Source organism: Tamandua tetradactyla, chromosome 15 (genome assembly GCF_023851605.1).
Source record: "Tamandua tetradactyla isolate mTamTet1 chromosome 15, mTamTet1.pri, whole genome shotgun sequence".
Classification (NCBI taxonomy): domain Eukaryota; kingdom Metazoa; phylum Chordata; class Mammalia; order Pilosa; family Myrmecophagidae; genus Tamandua; species Tamandua tetradactyla.
The window spans coordinates 40,268,495-40,296,264 of record NC_135341.1 but is presented as its reverse complement, the minus strand read 5'-3'; the positions used below and the strand labels follow the sequence as shown (position 1 = coordinate 40,296,264).

General features: G+C 38.3%; 1 protein-coding gene across 2 annotated transcripts in view; it reads right to left on the bottom strand.

Annotated features, from left to right (window-relative positions):
• The window catches only part of LRRC2 (leucine rich repeat containing 2), a 60,494-nt gene that overhangs the window by 13,118 nt on the left and 19,606 nt on the right, over positions 1-27,770 (bottom strand). For both annotated transcript variants that reach the window (XM_077129547.1, XM_077129548.1), the window contains exons 5-6: positions 8,381-8,517; positions 212-357 (exon numbers count right to left, since the gene is read on the bottom strand). In XM_077129547.1, the coding sequence (XP_076985662.1) occupies positions 212-357; positions 8,381-8,517 (283 nt within the window). The remainder of the gene's footprint in view (positions 1-211; positions 358-8,380; positions 8,518-27,770) is intronic.

The window sequence follows — 27,770 nt, the reverse complement described above, 5'->3', positions numbered from 1 at the left end:
GTTCAAATGCACATATACATGCAGGCGTGTGAGAATAACTGGAAATGGTCTTATTCTATAAAGAACAAAACGAACTGGAAAAACGGACCCTTGAAAAACAAAGAAAATTAGTTTCAAAGAACATACGCGTGTTCTGCACGTTTAAAAGGCTACGTGTCTAAGGGGCCAGTAAGTAACTCCTGTACCTCTCCTTCAGAATGCAGGTAGCTACCTGTCTATATCTTGTGGCAGGTCATTCAGGTTATTGCTGCTGATATCCAACCATTGCAAACTAGACATTCGCAGGACACAGATGGGGACACTGGAAAACTTGTTTGCTGAGATATCTACGAATGTCACTCGCTTCAAATTACTTAGCTAGAAAGGAATAACAAAATATTCCAATTAATTTTTATAAGAATGGGAGGTATTAGACTAATACTTTTTTTTTTTACTTGTTTGCTCATTGCTAGAAAAGGGAAAACAATAGACTTTTGTTTTGTATGCTTTGCAGTGGGGGGAGGGTCACATTTCATTCTTTTCCATGAATATCGTTATTGCAGCACCATTTGTTGATTTTTTTTTTTTTTTTTTGGAGTGCATGGGTCAGGAATTGAACCCAGGTCTCCTGCATGGTAAGCGAGAATTCTATCACTGAACTACCTGTGCACCCTTAGATGAGTAATTTCAAAAATGATGTTTCTCCCCCAAAGGAGGCTTTTCTATGAATAGATCCAGATCAGTATAGTATGTATTTTTGAGCACCTACGATGTGTCATTAATTATGCTACAGGCTATGATGCTAACATAAATAGCACATTGTGGCCACCCTCAAGAAATTTATTCCTGCATAAATAAGCAATACAGTTTTATGCAGTAGCAACTAATGTGAAGAATCTTCCAATTTGCAATGTTAGGTAACGCAGAGAAAGATGTAACTAGTGTATCTATTGTGGCAGTGGGGTGAGGGTGAGGGGTCAGGAAGATTTTATAGAGAATAGAGTCTACAACCTGTGTCCTGAGATTCCTGGGAAGGTGGAAAAATGGGGAGGGAAACTCCAGTGGGGAAAACATGTGCAAAGTCACAAAAAAAAAAAATAGAAAGAGCAAGCCTTGAAGGAAAGAGTGATTTGGCAGGGGCTACATTAATAAATTTTAAAAATCTTAAGGAGACCGATGTTTGGGTTCATAAAGTGACATGACAAATGTCTTGAAATCTCTATGGTTTATCTTTTATGCTCATAATTTTTGTTTTTAACATGGTAAATGAAGAATATACACGAAGAAGCACATTTTTATCTCAAATGCAAATCTGTAAATATCAAATAAAACAGGAAAAGTATCTCATGCTTGGATTTAGTTATGTAAATTTGGAAGTTACTACTGAAGCAAAGAAGGAGGTTTTAACTACTATCTTTTATTAACTTATTTTAAGATTACATGAATAAAATCTGAGATGTTTCTTTAAATACTTTTTCAAAATTGTTACGAAATTTGGGGCCAGTTGAGTTAATAGGAAGTATTACTGAAATCCAGAGGAAAAAGTAGTAGACTTATGCTTTTAATTAAAGATAAAAACCCAATTCCATATCACCCAATTTGCTTTAATGAGACAGAAGCAATCAAATAGACACATTCTAATTTTGCTCTTGCTTTGAATTTAGAAAAATGAAGGTGGAGACAGTGCTGAAAGGGTGAATAATCAGTCAGGAGAGATATTTTGGGTGCCTGTAATTCAGCCTAGGGTTTTCTGTGTTGCCAGCATTATCAGATCAGCAGGAAAATCAGGACTGAATTACAATCAGTATTCTTCCTTTCTTCTTTCCTATTTTTATAATAAATATAGAAGCTATGGAGTTTTAGACTATAAAATAATTTACTGGGGATATTTAATGGAAATGAGGTAAGATTTCTGAAAATTAAAATAAGGACAAATAGTAGCATCAAACTAGCAAGGAGAGAAATTACTTAGATACAAAAGTTATTTTCCCACTAGCTAGTTTCATCAAGGGTAAAGTAAAAGCAATCAGTACTCAAACCCTTTTGAACAGTAATTACATTGGCTTGAAAATTCTGATGTTGTATAGATCAAAACCTGACAAAGTAAAGAGAACACTCATTTACACAAGAATATATATATTGTTAGGGCAGTTTCCTTATATTACCTTTGTCTCCAATATTCCTAGTTGTTCCTTCACATAACCCTCTATAAGGCATTCATTCTACTTGATGTTTATTTGAATTTTGAATCAGGATCATGTCCATTCTCTGTATCAGAAACATACTCATGGAGACAAGGCAAATTTTAGCATATGAGAAGATACAAAAAGGAGCTGGAAGTGTGAGGAAGCTCTCTGTAGAGACAGTCTGATTAAACCAGAAGATTCAAAATGGACTGAGGTGCTGGAGCTGGCAAAAGGTGAGTTTGAAATATGTAAGCATAATACTAGATCTTAAAGGTTAGATTAGAAATGCTAGGTAATAAGAAATCAGTACATCCTGTAAACAGGAGGATGCAATATAGGTTGTTCGAACTGTAAATTCCAACTAACATTCCCATATCCATTCATTCATTCAACAAATATTTAGCAATTGCCTGCTTGTGCAAAGTACTCTCTGAGATCTGAGGATATAAGTGTATAAAGCACAGCCCTGCTCTCATTGAGGGGACAACAATAAACCAAAGTGATATCAAATAAAATATATGTGCTATGAAGAAATACAGAGGAGGGCAGGGGGGACTGGCCATAGTGGCTCAGTGGCAGAGTTCTCAACGGCCATGCCGGAGACCTGGGTTCATTTGCAGGTGCCTGCCCATACAAAAAAAAAAAACAAAAAAACAGGGGGTCGGGTGGAGGCATGGGGATTATTCTAGGTAGGTTAGTAATATTTCCAAAGGGTTTACTATTTGTTAGATGGTGTTCTATGAGTAAGGTTTTGTTTGAAGCACTTTATAACAATTAGTTCATTTAATCCTCCCTACAAGCCTATGAGCTAAGTATACAACTTAAATAATCACTAAGAAACCTACCCAGGGTCATGCTGCTAGAAAGTACAACAGTTGGGACTAAAATCCAGGCCTTCTGGCTCGAGTCCATAAGCCTAAACCACTAACTTATATTGCTCCTCTTGAACGGAGCACTAAGCTAAGGCTTGGATTAAGAGAAGGGGTGATCCATGTAAATGTCTGAGGGAACAGCAAGTGCAAAGGTCCTGAGGCAAATGTATGTGTGGCATATCTGAGAAGTGGCAGGTTGTAGCAGTGGCTGAAACAGTGAGCAAGGAGGTTGGATGCTGGGGGACCTGGTGGGAAAGACACTGGGTTTTATTTAAGAGCCTTGGGAGCCACTGAAGCACTTGAATACGGCATCTGTCGGCTGTAAAGTACAATTCTGAGTGCCATGAGAATAGAAGGGAAGCAGAGATGTCCAGCTATGGCTATGTGAGGAGACAGACAAATCCTCTCCCTAAAAAGCAACTTAAAACTGGGACAGAATTAACAAAAACAGGAATTTCAGCATTTTGAAAGTTACCCAAAGGCACACAACAATCTGAGAAGTATTTATGCCTGAAAAACTGCTGGCTTTGTGCCCTGGGTCTGCTTCCATCACCCCCCATCTCAGGGCATGGAGGTTCTACTTCAGCAGGGCAGGGGGCCTCTCTGATGTGGTCAAAGGGGGCTCACTCAATTTGGAATGGTAGGCAATGCTCACACCCAGAAGCACTGTAGGTGGAAAAGACATTTCAGAGGCAAGAGAGAGGGGGAGGGACAACTGTTCAGCCTGCGGTTGTGGTCATGGTTGGCGCAATCACATTCCCGGATAAGCTGCCCAGACAGGAGCGGACACAAGCTGTTCTCACACTACCAGCCAGCCCTGCGGCTGTGCACTCGTGCATTGAAGGCTCCAAAAGGCCAGGCAAAAAATGCAACCCAAGGCGGACCTGAAAGTGGCCTCAATTTTGCACAGACTCTCCTACCCTCCATGGATATATCGGAAAAGGCGGGAGCGTTACTGACTCAGGGTATTTGAGCACAGCCTCTGTCCAGTCTTTGGCAGACCACCAGACCACACTGACACAGGGGTGATTCCCTAGGAAATCAGGCTTAAAATTAAAAACAAGAGTGGAAAAAAAAATTAACCAGAGACATCAGTGGCCTCAGCATAGGGGAAACTTTTTACCAATCTAGCCTAGGCAAGTTACTATACTAAGAAATAAATAAACAGCAACAGCAATAATCTTCAAGGGAAAAATATCAGAACCCAGAGTTGCCGAAATATATTATCAAAAATGTGCACTTCACAGCAACATATTACACAGCATTCAAAAAATGTAACTTATATGATGAATCAACAAATAGAGATTCTCTATAACAATATATAAATTTTTTAAAACTTAAAATTCATTTTTTTAAGTAAAATACTGGAGGTGAAGTATAAAATAAGAGAAATGTAAAATTCACTAGAATGGTCCAATGGCAGGTCTGAAATGGTAGAACAAAGATGTATCAACATAATTTTATTTAATCTAGACAACAAAGAGAAAAAAAGATTTTAAAAAAATGAGCAGGGCTTCAGAGACCTGCCGGAAGCATCAAGTATACCAACATAATGGAAGTCCCAGAAATGGGGGAAGGGGGTAGAATTTGAAGAAATAATGGTCAAAAATCTTCCCAAATTTAACGAAAAGAAAACATTACTCCACACACTGGATTCAAGTGGAAAACCACACTGGGCGTAACACACATAGAGCACATCAGCACTTCTCATCAGAAGCAATAGAGGCCAGAGGCAGTGGAATGACATATTCAAAGTGCGGGAAGAAAAAAACAAACTGCTAACAAGAATTCTACAGTGAGCAATACCATCCTTCAAAAACGAAGGTGAAATACAGACATTCTAAGATTGAAAAAAAAAAAAGACTATGGGATTCTTTGGCTAGCACACCTGCCTTAAAAAAAAAATACGAAATCCTTCAGGCTGAAAGGAAATGACAAAAGAGGGTAACAAGAGCCAACAGCAATAAATAAAAAACACAGGGAATGGTAAACATGTGGGTTAATATAAAAAACTATATAAATACTTTTCAATTTCTTCTTCTAATTTTTTAAAAAGATATAAGATTGTGTGAAGCTGTAATTACTGTACTATATTTTTGAGTTTATGATATATATGATAATAGCACAAAGGAAAGGAGAGAGAATGGAAATATATTTGAGCAATGTTTATATATTTTACTAGAATTAAGTTAATATTAATTAATCTAAAGTAGACTATGACAAATTAAAAGGCATATTGTAATCCCTAAAATAACACAAAGAAAATAACTTTAAAAAAGTTGCAAAAATTTCAACAGAAGAAATAAAATGGTACACTAAAAAAAAAAATTTTAACATTAAAGAAAGCAGAGAAGAAGGGGAAAAAAAATCTAAGATCCCGCTACAGGCTGTCTATAAAAGACACAACTTAAATTCAAAGATATAAATAGGTTAAAAGTAAGAGGATGAAGAAGATATATAAAGTAAAGCACAATCATGAAAGAGCTGGGGTAGTCATATAAAAATAAGAAAAAACAGAGTTTAAAACAAGATATATTAGCGATGAAGAGGGATATTTCACAATGATAAAAGGGTCAATGCATTAGAAAGATATAGGAATAATAAATGTATATGAATATAATAACTGAAAATACCTAAAGCAAATACTGATAGAGTTAAGAGGACAAAGACAATTCAACAATTACAGCTAGATATTTCAATATCAAGTTCTTAGTAACAGACAGAAAATTAGCAATAATATAAAACTTCAACAAAACTCTAAATCAACTAGACCTAATAGATAACTATAAAACACTCAACCAACGAAAGAATATACATTCTTTCCAATCACCCATGGACTAGACTAGACTATCTACTAGGTCAAAAAAGAAGTCTCAGTAAATTTAAAAGCTTTGAACTCAAAGTTGTTCTTCATTTATGGCTGGAATTAAATTAGGGTAAATCTTCAAATATTCTGAAATTAAACAGTTCTAAATAACTCATGGACCAAGAAAGAAAGAACAAGGAAAATGAGAAATATTTTGAATTGAGTGAAAACATAAAAATAACATAACAAAATGTATGAGAGTAGGGCGGGCCACAGTGGATCAGCAGGCAGAGTTCTCGCCTGCCATGCCAGAGACCTGGGTTCGATTCCCGGTGCCTGCCCATGCCAAAAAAAAAAAAAATGTATGAGAGTAGGAAAAATTTGCACTTAGAAATTTATAGCTCTAGATGTTTGCATCACAAAAGAAGAGCCAAATCAGTATACTAAGCTCCCCACTTAAGAAACTAGAAAAGCTAAACCCAAAGCAAGCAGAAGTAAGGAACTAATAATCAATGAAGTAAAAAAGAAAAATCGATTACAGAAAATCCAATGAAACCAAAAATAGGATGTATGAAAAGATCAACAAAACCGGAAAAACTATGGTTAGACAGATCAAGAAAAACTCAGGAATAAAAGAGGGTTCACTGCCTAACAAAAATTTAAAGGATTATTTTAAAAATTATGAAAAACTTTATGCCAACAACTTAGACAGCTTAATTAAAATGGATAAATTCCTAGAAGGACAAAAATTACTGAAAATGATTTGATAACAAAATAGAAAATCTAAATAGATCTATTACAAGTTAAGAAATTGAATTACTAATTTAAAATGTTCCCATAAAGATAAGCCCAGGTAGAAATGACTTTACTGGTAAGTTCTAGCAAACAGTTCCAATCTTTCACAAATTCCTTCAGAAAATAGAGGCAAGAACACTTCCCAACTTTTCTGAGACCAAAGCCAGATACCAAAAGCCTGATACCAAGGCCAGAAAAAGACATTATAAGAAAACTACAAACCAATGTCCCTCATAAACAAAAACACAAAAAATTCATAACAAAATTTTAGGAAATCAAATCCTGAAACATATAAGGTTTATACACTATTACCAAGTGGAATTTATTTCAAGGATGCAAGGTTGGTTTAGCATCTGAAAATCAGTTAATGCGGTACACCATCTTAATAAAATAAAGGGTTAAAAACCACGTGATTTTAAAATAAGTGCAGAAAAACACTAACGAAATCCATTACCCTTCATAGAAAAAACTCTCACCAAACTAGTAATACAAAGAAACTTTCTCAACCTGATAAAGGGCATCAACAAAAAAAACCACAGGTAACATCGTACTTAATGGTAAAGTCAGATAAAGCAAGGATCTGCATTTTGCCACTTCAATTCAGAGTGTACTGGAGATTCTATTTAATGCAACGGGGAGGGAGCAAGGGGAGGAAAAGAAAAAAAGATAAAGAAGGAAAGAAAGTTCAAGTCCTCCAGATTAGAAAGGAACAAGTGAAAGTGTCTTTATTCGCAGTCTTCATTTGTGATCCAAAGGAATTCATACAGAAAAACCTAGAATAAAGAAGTTTAGCAAAATTACAGGATATGAGATCAATGTAAAAATATCAGTTTTCTTCTACCTAATAGCTAATGAACTATCTGAAAGTGAAATGATGAAACAATTATAAAACAGTATCAGAAAATAAAATACTTAGAATTAAATTTAACTAAATAAGTTGTACACTGACAACTACTAAACATTGTTAAAAATAAAAAGATCTAAATAAACAGAGAAACATTTCATATTCAGAGCAGAAGGACTCAATATTGACAAGAAATTCTCTACAAATTGATCTATAAATCCAGTGTAATCCTTAAGAAAATTCTAGCAGGATTTTTATAAAAATTGCCAAGCTGATCCTAAAATTTATATAGAAATGCCTAAAAGAAAAATTGATAAACTGAACATCAAAATTTAAAATCTTTGTGCTTCAGAAAACGATATTAAAAAATGAAAAATCATGTGATAAACTGGGAGAAAATATTTGCGAACAGTATATCTGATTAGTGGCTTGTATTAAAGATACATAAAGAACACTTCCAATGCAGTAAGAAGAGAGACAACCCAATTTAAAAAATAGGGGTGGGCCACGGTGGCTCAACAGGCAGAGTTCTCGCCTGCCATGCCGAAGACCTGGGTTCAATTCCGGTGCCTGCCCACGCTAAAAAAGAAAGAAGGAAAAGAAAATGGGATATGCCTTGCAGACAACAGGCATCATACATTAAATTACATTAAATAAAAATATCTTGCATGAAAATAAGATGTTACGCCTAGTTTTCCTTTGATAGTCTGAACTTAAAATTTAGGCCCTGGCCTAATGTAGGAATATTTTTAAAGAATCTTACAATAACTTGAATAGAGTGCCTAAAGTGCTGGAATAATGTGACATAATAAAGATAGATTCATCTTTTAAGCTTCTGCCCCATGTTTTCCAACACTTAAGTGTAATTACCCAAATAAAAGTAAATGATATTTCTTACTTCAAAAGGGAGCTCGGTTAATTCTAGATTTCCAGAAAAATCCAGCTTCTCCAGATTTTCACAGTCTCCCAGTTCTGGAGGAATGCTCACCAGATGGTTGAAACTCACATTGAGTTCTCTAAGGTTCTTCAAACAACCTGTCATCAGAAAAAGTTAATAGCCATTGAGTAGGTCTTTTAAGTACAAACAAAAGCCTTCAGATTTAAAACTTTTGCGTAACTAACGATGGGGGGAGAACACTAAAATAATTTTGCATTTGTTTTTTTGGCACTCTTTAGTAAATGTCTACTCATCTTTTATCCTGAACATTTTGGTCCTTGCACATAGCAGCTTTTGCTTACTCTTTAATTCTTTAATTCTTCATGAAATTACAGGAGAGGTGAGTGCAGATTTGTCCTCTGTGTTACTTGGATCAGACCCAGCACCTACAAAGCATAACTCTCTCAGCAATTACTTAAATTAAATACCAGGCAATGGCTTTGAAGAGTAGTACAGCTCCTAGGAAACACTAGTAGCTATGGTCCCGAAATATGCTCAAAGCTCTATAAACTTGTAAATGATTCAAACAAGTTGATTGTTTATAGATCACATGTAATTCACCATTTATCTTTAGTTTTGTGTTTGCATTGATTTACTTATGACATCACACATCTGGAACAATATACCCTTTCACAGACAGAAAGTGAACACACTAAAGAATAATGGGCAATAATTGCATTGATGAGGAAATACTGCATCCCAATTTTGTCTTGGCTGAATATGTAATCAGTTTCAAACCAGGAACTAGTAAAACAGCAAATATATTCAATACATAAAAATTATGTCATGCATGTTCTAAGGTGTTGAATACTTTATTAATATTCGTAAACTTTCAAAATTAGAAAATCAGAACTATTGCTTACATATACAAAGTAGGCACTTGAAATACAAATTCCTTGCCATTTGAGAAAATGAAACATACAAAGACAGTATATTGGAGGCAGGGCCATTTCTTTTTTTTGGGGGGTGTGGAGGTTGAAATTCACTAAAATTGGAGCAACTTTAACTGGTTATGAACCTTTAAATTTACCTAACTCTCTTGGGTAGAGAAAAATACTAGTGTGGGATTATAAATTCACATATTTATTTTTATTAAATTGTTTCTTTTATATAGAATCCTTATTATGAATGGTCAAGATTAAAAATGTAAAACATATGGAAGCCAATGCTTGTGAAGTCATTTGCATTTTCTAGCTCTAGAGACGCAACATCTGGTTCATTTCCATATATGAGTACAGATTTTGCTCTCTTTACCAGAGTTGTAATACGGAAATCATACACTAACTATCCTTTTGTGTCTGGCTTATTTCATTCAGCAAGATATCCTCTAGGTTCATTCATGTTGTCAAAAAGGTGCACCTATGTTGTCATACGCTTCAGGACATCATTTCTTCTTATTGCTGCATAATATTCCATTGTATGTATACACCACATTTTGTTTATCCACTCATCTGTTGATGGGCACTTGGATAGTTTCCATCTTTTGACAGTTGTGAATAGTGTCACTATGAACATCGGTGTGCAAATGTCTGTTCATGTCACTGCTTTCAGCTCTTCGTGTATATACCAAGTAGTGGTATTGCCAAGTCACAGGGCAAATCAATACTTAGTTTTCTAAGGAACCGCTAAATTGTCTTCCATAGCAACTGTACCATTACACATTCCCATCAGCAGTGTACAAGTGTCCCAGTTTCTCCAAATCCTCTCCAACATTTGTAGTTTCCTCTTTATTTAATATCAGCCATTCTTACAGGTGTGAGGTGGCATCTTATTGTGGTTTTGATTTGCATTTCCCTTATAGCTAATGAAGCTGAACATCTCTTCATGTACTTGCTAGTCATTTGTACTTGCCCTTTGGAAAAATATCTGTTCAAACTTTTGCCCATTTATAATTGGGTTGCTTGTTCTTTTGTTGTTAAGCTACATTTTCTTTATATATGAAGGATATCACATCTTTTTTCCCGTTATTTATTTTTATTCCATATGTTCTACTCGTCTGTTGACAAGGTAGATAAAAGGAGCATCAGACACAAGATTTTCACAATCACACAGTCACATTGTGAAAGCTATATCATTATACATCATCATCAAGAAACATGGCTACTGGAACACAGCTCCACATTTTCAGGCAGTTCCTTATTGTATATCACTTACAATAAGTAGTGATATCTACTTATCGTGCAAGAACAACCTCCAGGATAACCTCTCAACTCTGTTTGGAATCTCTCAGCCATTGACACTTTGTCTCATTTCCTTCGTACCCCCTTTTGGTCGTGAAGGTTTTCTCAATCCCTTGATGCTGGGTTTCAGCTCATTCTATAGTTTTTCTCAATTCCTTGATACTGAGTCTCAGCTCATTCTAGGATTTCTGTCCCACGTTGCCAGGAAGGTCCACACCCCTGGAGTCATGTCCCACGTAGACAGGGGGAGGGTGGTGAGTTTGCTTGTTGTATTGGCTGGAGACAGAGGCCACATCTGAGCAACAAAAGAGGTTCTCTTGGGTGTGACACTTAGGCCTAATTTTAAGTAGGCTTGACCTATACTTGGTGGGGTTAAGTTTCATATGAACAAACCCCAAGACTGGGGGCCCAGCCTATAGCTTTGGTTGTCCACACTGCTTGTGAGAATATCAAGGATTCAACTTGGGGAGGTTGAATTTTCCCCTGTTCTCACCATTCCCCGAAGGGGACTTTGCAAATACTGTTCCACTCACTGATCAAATCACTCTGGGATCCATTGGGGCATCACTCTGGACAAACCAACAAAATCTCATGTCCTACCTAAGGTTCCGTGTACTTATGTTGTTCAACCAACAATCTACATAAGTTATATTAGGAAAATGCACTAGTCAAAATATAAATTTTGTACCAAATAAACATTATTTGCTTTAGTCTCACACATAAGTTGAAATTCTAAAATATTAATTACCATCTATTTTCAGCACACTGCAGTAATGACATTCCTTTGTTCTTCCTCATGCAAAAACATTTTTTAAGCTTGTACATTTAGTCAATATCATTATACACACTAGGCATTCCTAGATTATACCATCTCAATCTTTATCATCTATCTTTCTTTGTGATTTCATTTATGCCCCCAGCCCTCCTCACTCTATCATTTTCCCATTCAGCTTCATTCCGTGTTTTCATATAATTGTATTACAGTTAGGTAGTATTGTGCTGTCCATTTCTGAGTTTTTATATTCAGTCCTGTTGCACAGTCTGTATCCCTTCAGCTCCAATTACCCAATATCTTACCCTATTTCTATCTCCTGATGATCTCTGTTACCAACGAAATATTCCAAGTTTATTCACTAATGTCAGTTCATATCAGTGAGACCATACAGTATTTGTCCTTTTGTTTTTGGCTAATCTCACTCAGCATAATGTCCTTAAGGTTCATCCATGTTATTACATACTTCAAAACTTCATTCTGTCTTACAGCTGTATATTTCATCATATGTATATGCCACAGTTTGTTTAGCCACCCATCTGTTGATGGACATTTTGGCTGTTTCCTTTCTTGGTAATTGTAAACAATGCTGCTATAAACATTGGTGTGCAAATGTCCGTCTGTGTCCTTGCCCTCATGTCCTTTGAGCAGAGACAGCATATAGATGTGTCCTGTTTTTTAATCCATTCTGCCAGTTTATGTCTTTTGATTGGGCAGTTTAATCCATTAACATTCAGTGTAATTACTGCACGGGTAGTATTTTCTTCTACCATTTTGCCCTTTGGATATTATGTCATATCTAATTTTCCTTCTTTTTACCTTTACTCATAATCTTCCTTTCTACACTTTTCTCCACACCTCTCTCTTCTGTCTTTTCGTATCTGTCTCTAGTGCTCCCTTTTAGTATTTCTTGCAGAGCTGGTCTCTTGGTCACAAATTCTCTCAGTGATTTTTTGTCTGAAAATGTTTTAATTTCTCCCTCATTTTTGAAGGACAATTTTGCTGGATATAGAATTCTTGATTGGCAGTTTTTCTCTTTTAATAATTTAAATATATCATTTCACCGTCTTCTCACCTCCATGGTTTCTGCTGAGAAATCTACGCATAGTCTTATTGGGCTTCCCTTGTATGTGATGGATTGCTTTCCTCTTGCTGCTTTCAAGATTCTCTTTCTCTTTGACCTCTGACATTCTGATTAGTAAGTGTCTTGGAGTACGTCTATTTGGAGTCTTTCATAAGAGTTGGGGAATTTCCAGTGATTATTTCCTCCATTAGTTTTTCTCCTCCTTTTCCCTTCTATTCTCCTTCTGGGACACCCACAACACGTATATTCATGCGCTTCATATTGTCATTCAATTCCCTGAGTCCCTACTCATATTTTTCCATTTTTTTCCCTATATTTTGTTTTTCTTTTCGGATTTCAGATGTTCCATCCTCCAGTTCACTAATCCTATGTTCTGCTTCTCGAAATCTACCATTGTAGGTTTCCATTGCTTTTTTCATCTCTTCTACCGTGCCTTTCATTCCCATAAATTCTGTGATTTATTTTTTCAGACTTTTGATTTCTTCTTTTTGTTCATTCCTTGCCTTCTTTATATCCTCCCTCAATTCATTGATTTGATTTTTGATGAGGTTTTCCATGTCTGTTCGTATATTCTGATTTAAATGTTTCAGCTCCTGTATCTCATTTGAATTGTTGGTTTGTTCCTTTGACTGGGCCATACCCTCAAGTTTCCTAGCCCAACTCAGGTGGAATCCCTCCCTCAAGGAATTTTGACACCAGGGCTTGGTAATTTGAAGCCATGAAAACCAGCCTACAACCTCTCCTCCATCTCCACCACACCCCCAGCAGGGAGAGTCTGCCAACATTTAAGGTACCACATCATCTTATGCTGGTGGGACCTGCAGGCAGACAAGCACCACATACTGGGCAGGATAAGAAAAACAGAGCCAGAGACTTCACAGGAAAGTCTTTCAACTTGCTGGGTCTCACCCTCAGGGAAAACCAACGCAGGTGACTCTTTCCTCCTGATAGGAGGCCATTTTGGTCTGGGAAAATCTGGCTGGGGTCTATAATGCCTACGTGATTTGTTATTTTTTGCTGGCATCTAGGCATTTAATTACCTTAATTAGTTTATTCTGGAGATTGCTTTCACTTCTTTTACCTAGGGTTTTCTTGCTGGATGAATTTATTGTCTCTCTGTTCTATGACATTCAGTTCAGCTTTTCCTGGACCTCTAGCTTAGGTTTTGTTTAACAGAGGATAATTTTTCGGTTCTTGTTTTCTTGTTTCTTGCCCTGCTTGTATGGTGCCTTTTCCCCCCACCCTTAGCAGGGTCTACGTAGGCATTATAGACCCCAGCCAGATTTTCCCAGACCAAACTGGCCTCCTATCAGGAAGAAAGAGTCACCTACATTGGTTTTCCCTGAGGGTGAGACCCAGCAGGTTGAAAGACTTTCCTGTGAAGTCTCTGAGCTCTGTTTTTCTTATCCTTCCCAGTAGGTGGTGCTTGTCTGCCTGCAGGTCCCACCAGCATAAGATGATGTGGTACCTTTAATGTTGGCAGACTCTCCCTGTTGGGGGTGTGGTGGAGACGGAGGAGAGGTTGTAGACTGGTTTTCATGGCTTCAAATTACCAAGCCCTGGTGTTGAAATTCCTTGAGGGAGGGATTCCACCTGAGTTGGGCTTCACCCCTCCCCTGGGGAAGGCACAGGCTCCAGACAAGCCCTCAAATGAGCTTGTATCCAAAGGCAGTTAAGCCTCTGTAGAAACAGAGCCACAAAAACCTCTGTTTCTTTTTTTTTTTTTCTTTTTCCATCAGCCCTGACCCCTTGGTGCCAGGGCAAAAATGAGCGACCTCCACTTTGATCAGGTTCACCTGAGCTGTGGGCCTATTTTCAGTAGACAGAATTTGTTAATTAATTCCATAACTGGCGTTTGGTTGGGCTCAGCCCCTGCTGCTGGTAAAGTCTCTTTCCTTTCCCCTCTGAGAAGCAGCCTATGGGGGAGAGGCACCGGCTGCCATGGCTTGGGGAACTCATGGTTCTGGGGGGACTCGCAGCAGGTCCAGCTAGCCCAGACTGGGGTACATTGTGTGTTCGGGCACTGACATGGCCCCAGGAGCTGTTCTGTACTGTTTCTGGTTATTTAGTTGTTCTGGAAGACGAACTAAAACACGCACATTGATAAGCCACCATATTGGCCCGGAAGTGAAGGATATCAAATTTCTACCTGGTATGTGGTTACAAGATAGTTTCTCCCATTAAGTTGGCTGCCTCCTCACCTTTTTCACAAACTCCTTTGGGGCACAGAAGCTTTAGATTCTATTTTTTTAATCTATTTTTTTCTTTTATAGCTTATGCTTTGGGTATAAAGTTCAAGAAGCTTCCACCTATCACTAGGTTTTAAAGATGTTTCCCTATATTTTCTTCTAGGAGGTTTATGGTACAGCTCTTATATTTAGGTCTTTGAACCATTGTGAGTTCATTTAAGGCAGGGCTATCTCTGATAATATTTGCTAGATAATATTAATGATGTGGACACCACCTTGTTTAGGAATTAGGCTTGACATGGGGCCGATCGGGGTCTCTGATGCTTGTTTACAGGGGACGGCATTTGTCCTTCCAAAGCCCTCAGACCAAACGAACTTCCAACAAACAGACCTACAATCCAATTGTGGCACAACTGTCTAGAGGACTCTGGTTTCTAGGACCCAAGGAACAGTGTAAGAAATGACCATACTTATTTTTTACATATTTGGATAAAAATTTTTTTAATGATTTCAATAATTAGCTATTTTACATTCATATGCTGATAATTCTCTGGGAGTTTCACAAAAGAGTTAAGAGGGCCACTCAGTGCCATTTTTAATTCCTTGATGTTGAAAGTTAAAAATAATTGTCCCGAGGGTGCACAGGTGGTTCACTGGTGGAATGCTCGCCTTCCATGCGGGAGACTTGGGTTCAATTCCCGGACCATGCATCAAAAAAATAAATAAATAAAATAATTGTCCCAATAATGAGAAAAAGAATAAACCCTGTCTGTTGATGGATCCTCCCAGCCTTCTCCCTTCACCAGTCCACAGACACCTCTATTAGACAACATATAAGAGATCAAAGCCAACTTCCTTTACAAAATACAACTGCTCAACATAGAAGAATTAGAAGTCCTTTGGCCAGCCCCATGCTCCTCACTCCTGCTTGGCTATCACATGGATCTGTAGTTGAATATTTTTTCATTTATCTCTAGTTTGTAGAGAACATACCCTAAATCAATAGGTTTTTAATTTTTTTCATCTTGCAGCATATTGAGAACAATTATTCTAGATGTCCACAGTACTTATGTCTGGAAAGAAAGAAGACGTATTCAAAATAGCCAAGTTGATAATCCAAACAGTGTCCAAGAAACAAGTACTGAGGAAAATAATTTGCTAAAAGAAAATACGGATTTAAAAACCACCTAAATCTAAGAGCATCTCTCTTTATTATTTTGTTATTAATTTTGTTAAGAATGCCCCATGTAACAATGAAAACTTTGAGACTCATCTGTCATAGAAATCTCCAAATTGTGGCTACATTCCTGAACAAAAAAGATAATTGTGAAGAGAATTATCTTTCCTGCCTAAGTCGTGGTTGTATTTGGATGAATTACATGAAGTTGACTTGAAATACACTCTAAATGACAAGTTGGGTAAAATATATACGATTTAAACCCAGTATAGAGTGGTCAAAGCATCTGAGATTTTTTTGTCACCTTCCCTCTCACAGGTTGACACATATAAAAAATTTCAATTAGAGAATTTTAGAGCTGGCAATTATTTCAAAGATAATGATATGATGCCTTATCATACAAACAATGATACTAATATCCAAAGAAATTAAGATAAAGATATTAAGTCTAACTCAAGACTAGAGTAGATTGTGCATTTTCTGAATCGTGGACCAGTATTCAATTCACTAAATTTAATTTAAATGTTTTGAAGAACAAGTTAAATAAATTATGCCATAATTGTCATTCAGTCCTTAAGGAGAACATGGCGGTTTGAACATTTTGATATTGAAAAATAACTCTAGCATAAATAATATAACAACGACTATCATCAAATGTTGGAAGTTTACCTGTTCCAAGTGCTGTCTTTGCATTATCTCATCTAATTCTCACAGCAACCCCACCAGGTAGGTACTATTACTGTCTCCATTTTACAGATGAGAAAACTGAGATTTGCCCAGTGTCCCTTAGTGAATGGAAGATCCAGAAAACAGATCCAGTCTATCTCCATCCTAATGGGATGATCAAGGGAAACATGCCAGGCAGAGACTGAAGAGAAGAGCGTAAGGCCATTTGTATAATTACATTTAACATGCACAGTTACACATAAGTAAACATAGTGACAGTGCAGATCTGTAGAAGAATACAGGTGTGTGTATAATGGTGATACCCAGGAAACCATCAACAATACTTACTAGAAGCATTTGACTTTAAATTTCATTGTTCTGCTATGCATGTGGGCATGAGGATGTATCACGCTTCCAAATAGCTTTGCATATCTTGGAATAATCATAACAACTATATGCCCAGCATTTTGGTGCTTCTAATCTTATCTAATCCTCCCAACAACCAAATAAAGAAAGTACATTTTGATACCCCACTTGACAGATGAGAAAACTGAAGAACAGAGAGAGTATACTGAGTGCCTCATATCACACACTGATCTTCCAGGATGCCCCTCACTTTTCATTCTCTTCTCCTTCCTTTAAGTACACCGAATGTCATCCTTACTCCCTTGCCAAGTAGTTCTCAACTCTGGCTGCAACAGTAATCATCTCCAGAGCTGCAAAAACACCAGTGCCTGAACCTCAGGCCCAGAGATTCTGATGGAATTGGACTGCAGTGGGGCCTGGACATCTGGATGTTTAAAGTTCTTCAGGGCACCAAAAGATGGAAACAATCCAAATGCCCATCAACAGACGAATGGATTAACAAAATGTGGTATATACATATGACGTAATATTATGCAGTAGTAAGACGAAATGACATCCTGATACACATGACAAGATGGATGAGCCTTGAGGACATAATGCAGAGTGAAATAAGCAAGACACAAAAGGATAGATACTGTATGATTCCACTTTTATGACCATGGTAAATGTAAAATCGCAGGCTTATAATACAGAATATAGGGGACTTAGAGATACATAGAAGCTAGAGATGGGTGAATGGTTAGCTAATGTGGTTGAACTCAAAGGTAACGGAATAGAGAGACGTGAAAGCAGTTCACTAGTGGGTTTATAAGTAATATTACCATATTTAAGGTGAACAGGATTGAAAGGGGTTGTATAGACCTATGTGTCCCACTGATTAACACTACAAATATTAGTAAGTTCTTGCAAGAACTACTTCAAAGGTATGATTCTTGTACAAAGAGTGGTTTAAGTTCAGGGTACAGGGGGAAAACTGCTATTGCATGCTATGGGCTATGCTTAATAGGAAAACATTAGCAGTTCCACAGCAACACCAGCTGTAAATAATGGTGGAAGGGACAAGAATTAAGGGGAAGTTTAGATTTTCCATTTGGTGAGGGTGTGTTTATAGATTATCTTTCTCTTGGAAACAATGGAATTATCTAAAATTGAGAGTGTTGATGTTCTGTGGACTTCAGGCATTATACATGATGCCTAAAGAAAGGAGGTGGCTGAAGGATGCAGTGACTGAGAAGTAGATTGGCGAATGACGGTGTATACATATGTTCGAATATTGCGCTGCTACAAAAAAGAACAAAGTCGTGAGGCATGTAATGATGTGAATGAACCTGTGGGACATTGGGTGAGGCAAAATAAGCCAGAAACAAAGGGGCAATTATTGTATGGTTTCCTTCAGAAAATGCTTATGAGAAAATAGGGGCCTAGATTGTAAGCTCTTACAGCAGTCACATTTAGTCCAAAGCAGTAATTATTATTTCTGGATTTTGAGAGGCGTTTTATATATGTATAACATGGTACTTAGAGATAATAATGAAGCCAATCAGGTTGGGATTAAGGTAATTCAGAGGTAAGGAAGACATTATCTATATTTTAGAACCTCACCTACTCTCTGAGACCAAAGGAAGAAAATTTTATTTTGTCCAGAACCTAAATTTTCTGTAGCACATAATCTACCTCAACTTGTCTGGGTAGGCTCATTAATCAAAACACAGGGAGCCCAAAATAACAATGAGGGCCTTTAATCCAATATAGTTTAATGTAATGCCTGGGTATATCCTAGAATATATTAAGCACATAATCCAAAAGTATTGGCAAAGTCCCTTGAGGAATAGGAGAAAAAATATGGAATATTAAACTTTACCACCAGGGAAAACCCTAACACTGGGTCAAACATTAGGGACACCCAAATCAATAGGCCAAGCCCTTAATCTTGAGTCTTGCTCTTTTGAAGCTTATGTTTGTAGTGGAGAAGCTTAGCCTACCTATAGATGTGCCTTAGAGTTACTTCTGGAGGACCTCTTTTGTTGCTCAGATGTGACCTCACTCTCTCGAAGCCAAACTCTGTTTAAGTGAAATCATTGCCCTCTTCCTTACATGGAACACGACATCCAGGGTTGAAAGTCTCCCTGGCAGCAAGGAACATGACTCCCAACAATGAGTCCGGCCCTGGCACCATGAGATCAGCAATGCCATCCTAACCAAAAGGAGGAAAAGAAGTGTAACAAGTAAAATATTAGTGGCTGAAAGATTTCAAATAGAGTCAAGAGGCTACTCCGGAGGTCACTTACAAAAGCTTCAGTTAGACATTGCTACCTACCAGAACTTGCCAAACCCCAACCAAAACCAGTCAAGTTAATCCTAAGGAAAACGTAGAGCAATATATATGATTCTACAAAGGTTCCATGTACTAGGGTAACTGTCCAGAAACCTACAACCTCCAGATGGGTCTCTGGACCAGATAAGTCCTGAAACCTAGAGGGACCAGTCTCTCCAGAACATCAGCTAGTTCCATCTCCTTACCTCATATTACTGGTAGCCCCTTCCAACATGAAAAAGTTAGAATGGCCATAGCCCAAATACCCCTAGAGAGCGGGATAGAAAGATCAAACTTGATAGCAGAGTTATACAGAGAAGGTAGGGTTTAACAAACAAATATGATTGCGGAATCATTAAATTGATATTTTTTAGTCTCCAGTATCTTAGATCAGCTAGAATAAAAACCTAAAATTATGGACTTGCAACTCATACCAAACTCTGAAATCTGTTCTACAACTAATTGTTGTGCTGTGCTTTGAAATTTATTGCTTTTTTTTTTGTATGTATGCTATTTTCCACACACACACAAACAGTTGATTGTGATGATTTAAAAAATACTTATTCCTTCTAGCCTCCAATGTTCTGGAGCAGCTAGAAGGAAAACTCTGAGATGATGGTATGGTAGCCCATGACAAACTCTGGGATATGTCCTGTAACTACTTGCTGAAAAGTGCTTTGAAAATTATTGCTTTTTTCTTTCTTTGCTTTATATATATATGTTATACTACACAATTTAAAAAAAATTTTAATGGCAGGCTAAACTAAACTTATCAGTGAATTAATATACAGAAACAATACAGATTCTTAAAAAAGAAAAAAACAGCCATAAAGTTCCTAAACATTGCCTCACTCACTCCTAAGACTTCTAAGTTTCTGAGCAATTGGCAAATGTTTGTCTGTTTGCTAAATTATGCACTGCCAAAGGCATCACTGCAAATGAACAGCTCTGGGAAGTGTGAATCAACCCTACCAAGTGACCTTCTGGGACAATAAGGGGATGGTTTTATAAATGAGCCAGACAGCTTCTGGGCACTGGCCCAGTATGTTGTTTACTTCTTCAAAGTAGCTTGGGTCTGTTAGTCCAAAAACACTTTTCAGTGCCAAACTCAAATTATTACACATCTAATTGCTTTAAAAAGTAGTGCAAATAAAAGTCCCCTTCGGGGAATGGTGAAAAAGGGGGAAAATTCAACTTCTTCAGGTAGAGAATTCTTGATATTTTCACAAGCAATGGGGACAACCAAAGCAATAGGCTAAGCCCCCAATCTTGGGGGTTGTTTATATGAAACTTAACCAACCCCGCAAAGGATAGGCTAAGCCTACTTAAAATTATGCCTAAGGGCAGCCGACCCGCCCGCCCTCCTTCTCCCCTCTCTTTCTCCGCCGGCCCGCCACGCGGCGCCCACGCCCCGCAGCAGCCGACCCGCCCGCCCTCCTTCTCCCCTCTCTTTCTCCGCCGGCCCGCCACACGGCGCCCACGCCCCGCAGCAGCCGACCCGCCCGCCCTCCTTCTCCCCTCTCTTTCTCCGCCGGCCCGCCACACGGCGCCCACGCCCCGCAGCAGCCGACCCGCCCGCCCTCCTTCTCCCCTCTCTTTCTCCGCCGGCCCGCCACGCGGCGCCCACGCCCCGCAGCAGCCGACCCGCCCGCCCTCCTTCTCCCCTCTCTTTCTCCGCCGGCCCGCCACACGGCGCCCACGCCCCGCAGCAGCCGACCCGCCCGCCCTCCTTCTCCCCTCTCCTCCCCCTCCTGCTCCGGCTGCTCTCCAACCACCACGGTGCCCTCTTCCCCCGCCTTCACCGGCTCCTCCGCCACCAGCCTCGACAGCCTTGCCGCCCTCACCTTTCCTCCTCCAGAACAGCTACTGGGGGAGAGGAGATAATACAGAGCAGTTCCCGGAGCCACGAGGGAGATCAAAGGGACGGCGTACCCCATCCTGGAACGGCTGACTATCTGGGAGAACCAGCTCCGGTGAGATCACCAAGGGGCACGGGCTTTCCTGGGTGGGACGGCAAGCGACCGGAGTCCCTCCCTTCCACCTTCCCAGGCCAGCTGGTAGAATTGGACAGGCGGTCCCCTTAGGCCGCGGCGGCTGGTGCCCCCACCACACGAGGCCCCCCGGAACAACTGAGATAGTTGGGTCGGAAATCCCCAGACTGCGGAGAACAGTGACCGGGGGATCCCTTCCAAACACGTGACTCCCCCGTCGGCTGGGAACAGTGCACTCTCCCGGGCTGCGACAGCTGGCGCCCTCCCGCCATGCTTGGTGCCCCGGGCCGACTAGCTAATTCGGCCGGACGCTCTCCTGTGCTGCGACGGCCGGCGACCCTCCCCGCATTCGGAACCCCAGGCCGGCTGGCATTCTTCCAAGACGCTTCGGCTGCCGAACCTCCCCTACGGCGAGAATTTTCCAGAGTTAAATGACCCACAGCAACTTTCACTGGTGGAACCCATAGACAAACGTGTGCCACGAGCGCCACCTACTGGGCAGGATAAGAAAAACAGAACCCAGAGATTGCACAGAAAAATCTTTCAACCTGTGGGGTCGAACACCCAGGGAAATCTGACTAAATGCCCAGACGCCAGCAGAAGATAACGGATCACGCTCAGAAAATTGAACATATGGCCCAGTCAAACGAAGAAACCAATAGTTCAAATGAGATACAGGAGCTGAAACAACTAATGCTGAATATACGAACAGAAATGGAAAACCTCTTCAAAAACGAAATCGATAAATTGAGGGAGGACATGAAGAAGACATGGGCTGAACATAAAGAAGAAATAGAAAAACTGAAAAAACAAATCACAGAACTTATGGAAGTGAAAGATAAAGTAGAAAAGATGGAAAAAACAATGGATACCTACAATGACAGATTTAAAGAAACAGAAGATAGAATTAGTGATTTGGAGGATGAAACATCTGAATTCCAAAAAGAAACAGAAACTATCCGGAAAAGAATGGAAAAATTTGAACAAGGTATCAGGGAACTCAAGGACAATGTGAACCGTACAAATATACGTGTAGTGGGTATCCCAGAAGGAGAAGAGAAGGGAAAAGGAGGGGAAAAACTAATGGAAGAAATTATCACTGAAAATTTCCCAACTCTTATGAAAGACCTAAAATTACAGATCCAAGAAGTGCAGCGCACCCCAAAGAGATTAGACACAAATAGGCGTTCCCCAAGACACTTACTAGTTAGAATGTCAGAGGTCAAAGAGAAAGAGAGGATCTTGAAAGCAGCGAGAGAAAAACAATCCGTCACATACAAGGGAAACCCAATAAGGCTATGTGTAGATTTCTCAGCAGAAACCATGGAAGCTAGAAGACAGTGGGATGATATATTTAAGTTACTAAAAGAGAAAAACTGCCAGCCAAGACTCCTATATCCAGCAAAATTGTCCTTCAAAAATGAGGGAGAAATTAAAACATTCTCAGACAAAAAGTCACTAAGAGAATTTGTAACCAAGAGACCAGCTCTGCAAGAAATACTAAAGGAAGCCCTAGAGTCAGACACAAAAAGACAGAAGAGAGAGACATGGAGAAAAGTGTAGAAAGAAGGAAAGTCAGATATGATATATATAATACAAAAGGCAAAATGGTAGAGGAAAATATTATCCAAACAGTAATAACTCTAAATGTCAATGGTCTGAATTCCCCAATTAAAAGACATAGACTGGCAGAATGGATTAAAAAACAGGATCCTTCTATATGCTGTCTACAGGAAACACATCTTAGACCCAAAGATAAATATAGGTTGAAAGTGAAAGGTTGGGAAAAGATATTTCATGCAAATAACAACCAGAAAAGAGCAGGAGTGGCTATACTAATATCCAACAAATTAGACTTCAAATGTAAAACAGTTAAAAGAGACAAAGAAGGACACTATATACTATTAAAAGGAACAATTAAGCAAGAAGATATAACAATCATAAATATTTACGCACCGAACCAGAATGCCCCAAAATACGTGAGGAATACACTGCAAACACTGAAAAGGGAAATAGACACATATACCATAATAGTTGGAGACTTCAATTCACCACTCTCATCAATGGACAGAACATCTACACAGAGGATCAATAAAGAAATAGAGAACCTGAATATTACTATAAATGAACTTGACTTAACAGACATTTATAGGACATTACATCCCACAACAGCAGGATACACCTTTTTTTCAAGTGCTCATGGATCATTCTCAAAGATAGACCATATGCTGGGTCACAAAGCAAGTCTTAACAAATTTAAAAATATTGAAATCATACACAACACTTTCTCGGATCATAAAGGAATGAAGTTGGAAATCAATAAAAGGTGGAGTACCAGAAAATTCATAAATACATGGAGGCTCAACAACACACTCTTAAACAACAAGTGGGTCAAAGAAGAAATTGCAAGAGAAATTAGTAAATACCTAGAGGCAAATGAAAATGAAGACACAACATATCAAAACTTATGGGACGCAGCAAAGGCAGTGCTAAGAGGGAAATTTATTGCCCTAAATGCCTTTATCAGAAAAGAAGAAAAGGCAAAAATGCAGGAATTAACTGTCCACTTGGAAGAACTGGAGAAAGAACAGCAAACTAATCCCAAAGCAAGCAAAAGGAAAGAAATAACAAAGATTAGAGCAGAAATAAATGAAATTGAAAACATGAAAACAATAGAGAAAATCAATAAGACCAGAAGTTGGTTCTATGAGAAAATCAACAAGATTGATGGGCCCTTAGCAAGATTGACAAAAAGAAGAAGAGAGAAGATGCAAATAAATAAGATTAGAAATGAAAGAGGAGACATAATTACTGACCTCACAGAAATAAAGGAGGTAATAACAGGATACTATGAACAACTTTACGCTAATAAATACAACAATTTAGAAGAAATGGACAGGTTCCTGGAAAGACATGAACAACCAACTTTGACTCAAGAAGAAATAGACGACCTCAACAAACCAATCACAAGTAAAGAGATTGAATTAGTTATTCAAAAGCTCCCTAAAAAGAAAAGTCCAGGACCAGACGGCTTCACATGTGAATTCTATCAAACATTCCAGAAAGAATTAGTACCTACTCTCCTCAAACTCTTCAACATAATCGAAGTGGAGGGAAAACTACCTAATTCATTCTATGAAGCCAACATCACCCTCATACCAAAACCAGGCAAAGATATTACAAAAAAAGAAAACTACAGACCAATCTCTCTAATGAATACAGATGCAAAAATCCTCAATAAAATTCTAGCAAATCGTATCCAACAACACATTAAAAAAATTATACATCATGACCAAGTAGGATTCATCCCAGGAATGCAAGGATGGTTCAACATAAGAAAATCAATTAATGTAATACACCATATCAACAAATCAAAGCAGAAAAATCACATGATCATCTCAATTGATGCAGAGAAGGCATTTGACAAGATTCAACATCCTTTCCTGCTGAAAACACTTCAAAAGATAGGAATACAAGGGAACTTCCTTAAAATGATAGAGGGAATATATGAAAAACCCACAGCTAATATCATCCTCAATGGGGAAAAATTGAAAACTTTCCCCCTAAGATCAGGAACAAGACAAGGATGTCCACTATCACCACTATTATTCAACATTGTGTTGGAAGTTCTAGCCAGAGCAATTAGGCAAGAAAAAGAAATACAAGGCATCAAAATTGGAAAGGAAGAAGTAAAACTATCACTGTTTGCAGACGATATGATACTATATGTAGAAAACCCAGAAAAATCCACAACAAAATTACTAGAGCTAATAAATGAGTACAGCAAAGTAGCAGGTTACAAGATCAACATTCAAAAATCTGTAGCTTTTCTATACACTAGTAATGAACAAGCTGAGGCGGAAATCAAGAAACAAATCCCATTTACAATCGCAACTAAAAGAATAAAATACCTAGGAATAAATTTAACCAAAGAGACAAAAAACCTATATAAAGAAAACTACAAAAAACTGTTAAAAGAAATCACAGAAGACCTAAATAGATGGAAGGGCATACCATGTTCATGGATTGGAAGACTAAATATAGTTAAGATGTCAATCCTACCTAAATTGATTTACAGATTCAATGCAATACCAATCAAAATCCCAACAACTTATTTTTCAGAAATAGAAAAACCAATAAGCAAATTCATCTGGAAGGGCAGGGGGACCTGAATTGCTAAAAACATCTTGAGGAAAAAAAACGAAGCTGGAGGTCTCGCGCTGCCTGACTTTAAGGCATATTATGAAGCCACAGTGGTCAAAACAGCATGGTATTGGCATAAAGATAGATATATCGACCAATGGAATCGAATAGAGTGCTCAGATATAGACCCTCTCATCTATGGACATTTGATCTTTGATAAGGCAGTCAAGCCAACTCACCTGGGACAGAACAGTCTCTTCAATAAATGGTGCCTAGAGAACTGGATATCCATATGCAAAAGAATGAAAGAAGACCCATCTCTCACACCCTATACAAAAGTTAACTCAAAATGGATCAAAGATCTAAACATTAGGTCTAAGACCATAAAACAGTTAGAGGAAAATGTTGGGAGATATCTTATGGATCTTACAACTGGAGGCGGTTTTATGGACCTTAAACCTAAAGCAAGAACACTGAAGAAGGAAATAAATAAATGGGAGCTCCTCAAAATTAAACACTTTTGTGCATCAAAGAACTTCATCAAGAAAGTAGAAAGACAGCCTACACAATGGGAGACAATATTTGGAAACGACATATCAGATAAAGGTCTAGTATCCAGAATTTATAAAGAGATTGTTCAACTCAACAACAAAAAGACAGCCAACCCAATTACAAAATGGGAAAAAGACTTAAACAGACACCTACCAGAAGAAGAAATACGGATGGCCAAGAGGCACATGAAGAGATGCTCAATGTCCCTGGCCATTAGAGAAATGCAAATCAAAACCACAATGAGATTTCATCTCACACCCACCAGAATGGCCATTATCAACAAAACAGAAAATGACAAGTGCTGGAGAGGATGCGGAGAAAGAGGCACACTTATCCACTGTTGGTGGGAATGTCAAAGGGTGCAACCACTGTGGAAGGCAGTTTGGCGGTTCCTCAAAAAGCTGAATATAGAATTGCCATACGACCCAGCAATACCATTGCTAGGTATCTACTCAAAGGACTTAAGGGCAAAGACACAAACGGACATTTGCACACCAATGTTTATAGCAGCGTTATTTACAATTGCAAAGAGATGGAAACAGCCAAAATCTCCATCAACAGAAGAGTGGCTAAACAAACTGTGGTATATACATACGATGGAATATTATGCAGCTTTAAGACAAGATAAACTTATGAACCATGTAATAACATGGATGGACCTAGAGAATATTATGCTGAGTGAATCCAGCCAAAAACTAAAGGACAAATACTGTATGGTCCCACTGATGTGAACGGACATTCGAGAATAAACTTGAAATATGTCATTGGTAACAGAGTTCAGCAGGAGTTAGAAACAGGGTAAGACAATGGGTAATTGAAGCTGAAGGGATACAGACTGTGCAACAGGACTAGATACAAAAGCTCAAAAATGGACAGCACAATAATACCTAATTGTAAAGTAATCATGTTAAAATACTGAATGAAGCTGCATCTGAGCTATAGGGTTTTTTTTGTTTTTGTTTGCTTGTTGGTTTGTTTGTTGTTGTTGTTTTTTTACTATTATTACTACTTTTATTTCTTTTCTTTATATTAACATTTTATATCTTTTTCTGTTGTGTTGCTAGTTCCTCTAAACCGATGCAAATGTACTAAGAAACAATGATCATGCATCTATGTGATGATGTTAAGAATTACTGAGTGCATATGTAGAATGGTATGATTTCTAAATGTTGTGTTAATTTCTTTTTTTTTCTTTCCGTTAATTAAAAAATTAAAAAAAAAAATTATGCCTAAGAATGCTCATGATGACAATATACAACTATGTGATGAAAAAAAAAAGACTGTTCATGCTGCATGTTGATTGGTTTTATTAATAATTTTTTTTAAAAAATTAGACCTAAGAGTCACCCCCAAGAGAACCTCTTTTGTTGCTCAGATGTGGCATCTCTCTCAGCCAACACAAGCAAACTCACTGCCCTCCTCCTCTCTACATAGGACATGACTCCAGGGGCGTGGACCTTCCTAACAACATGGAACAGAAATTGTGGAGTGAGCTGGGACTCAGCATCAAGGGATTGAGAAAACTTTCTCAACCAAAAGGGGGAAGAGCGAAATGAGACAAAATAAAGTGTCAGTGGCTAAGAGATTCCAAACAGAGTTATCCTAGAGTTTATTCTTAAGCATAATATAGATATCACCTTTCTAGTTAAGGCATAACAGAGAGGCTGGAGGGAACTGCTTGAAAATGTAGAGCTGTGTTCCAGTAGCCATGTTTCTTCAAGATGACTGTGTAATGATATAGTGTCCACAATGTGACTCTGTGATTGTCTGATGCTCCTTTTATCTACCTTATCGGCAGATGAGTAAAACATATGGATTAAAAATAAATAAATAAGAGGGGGAACAAACGTTAAAACAAATTTAGTAGACTAAAATGCTAGTGATTGATGAAAGGGAGAAGTAAGGGGTATGGTATGT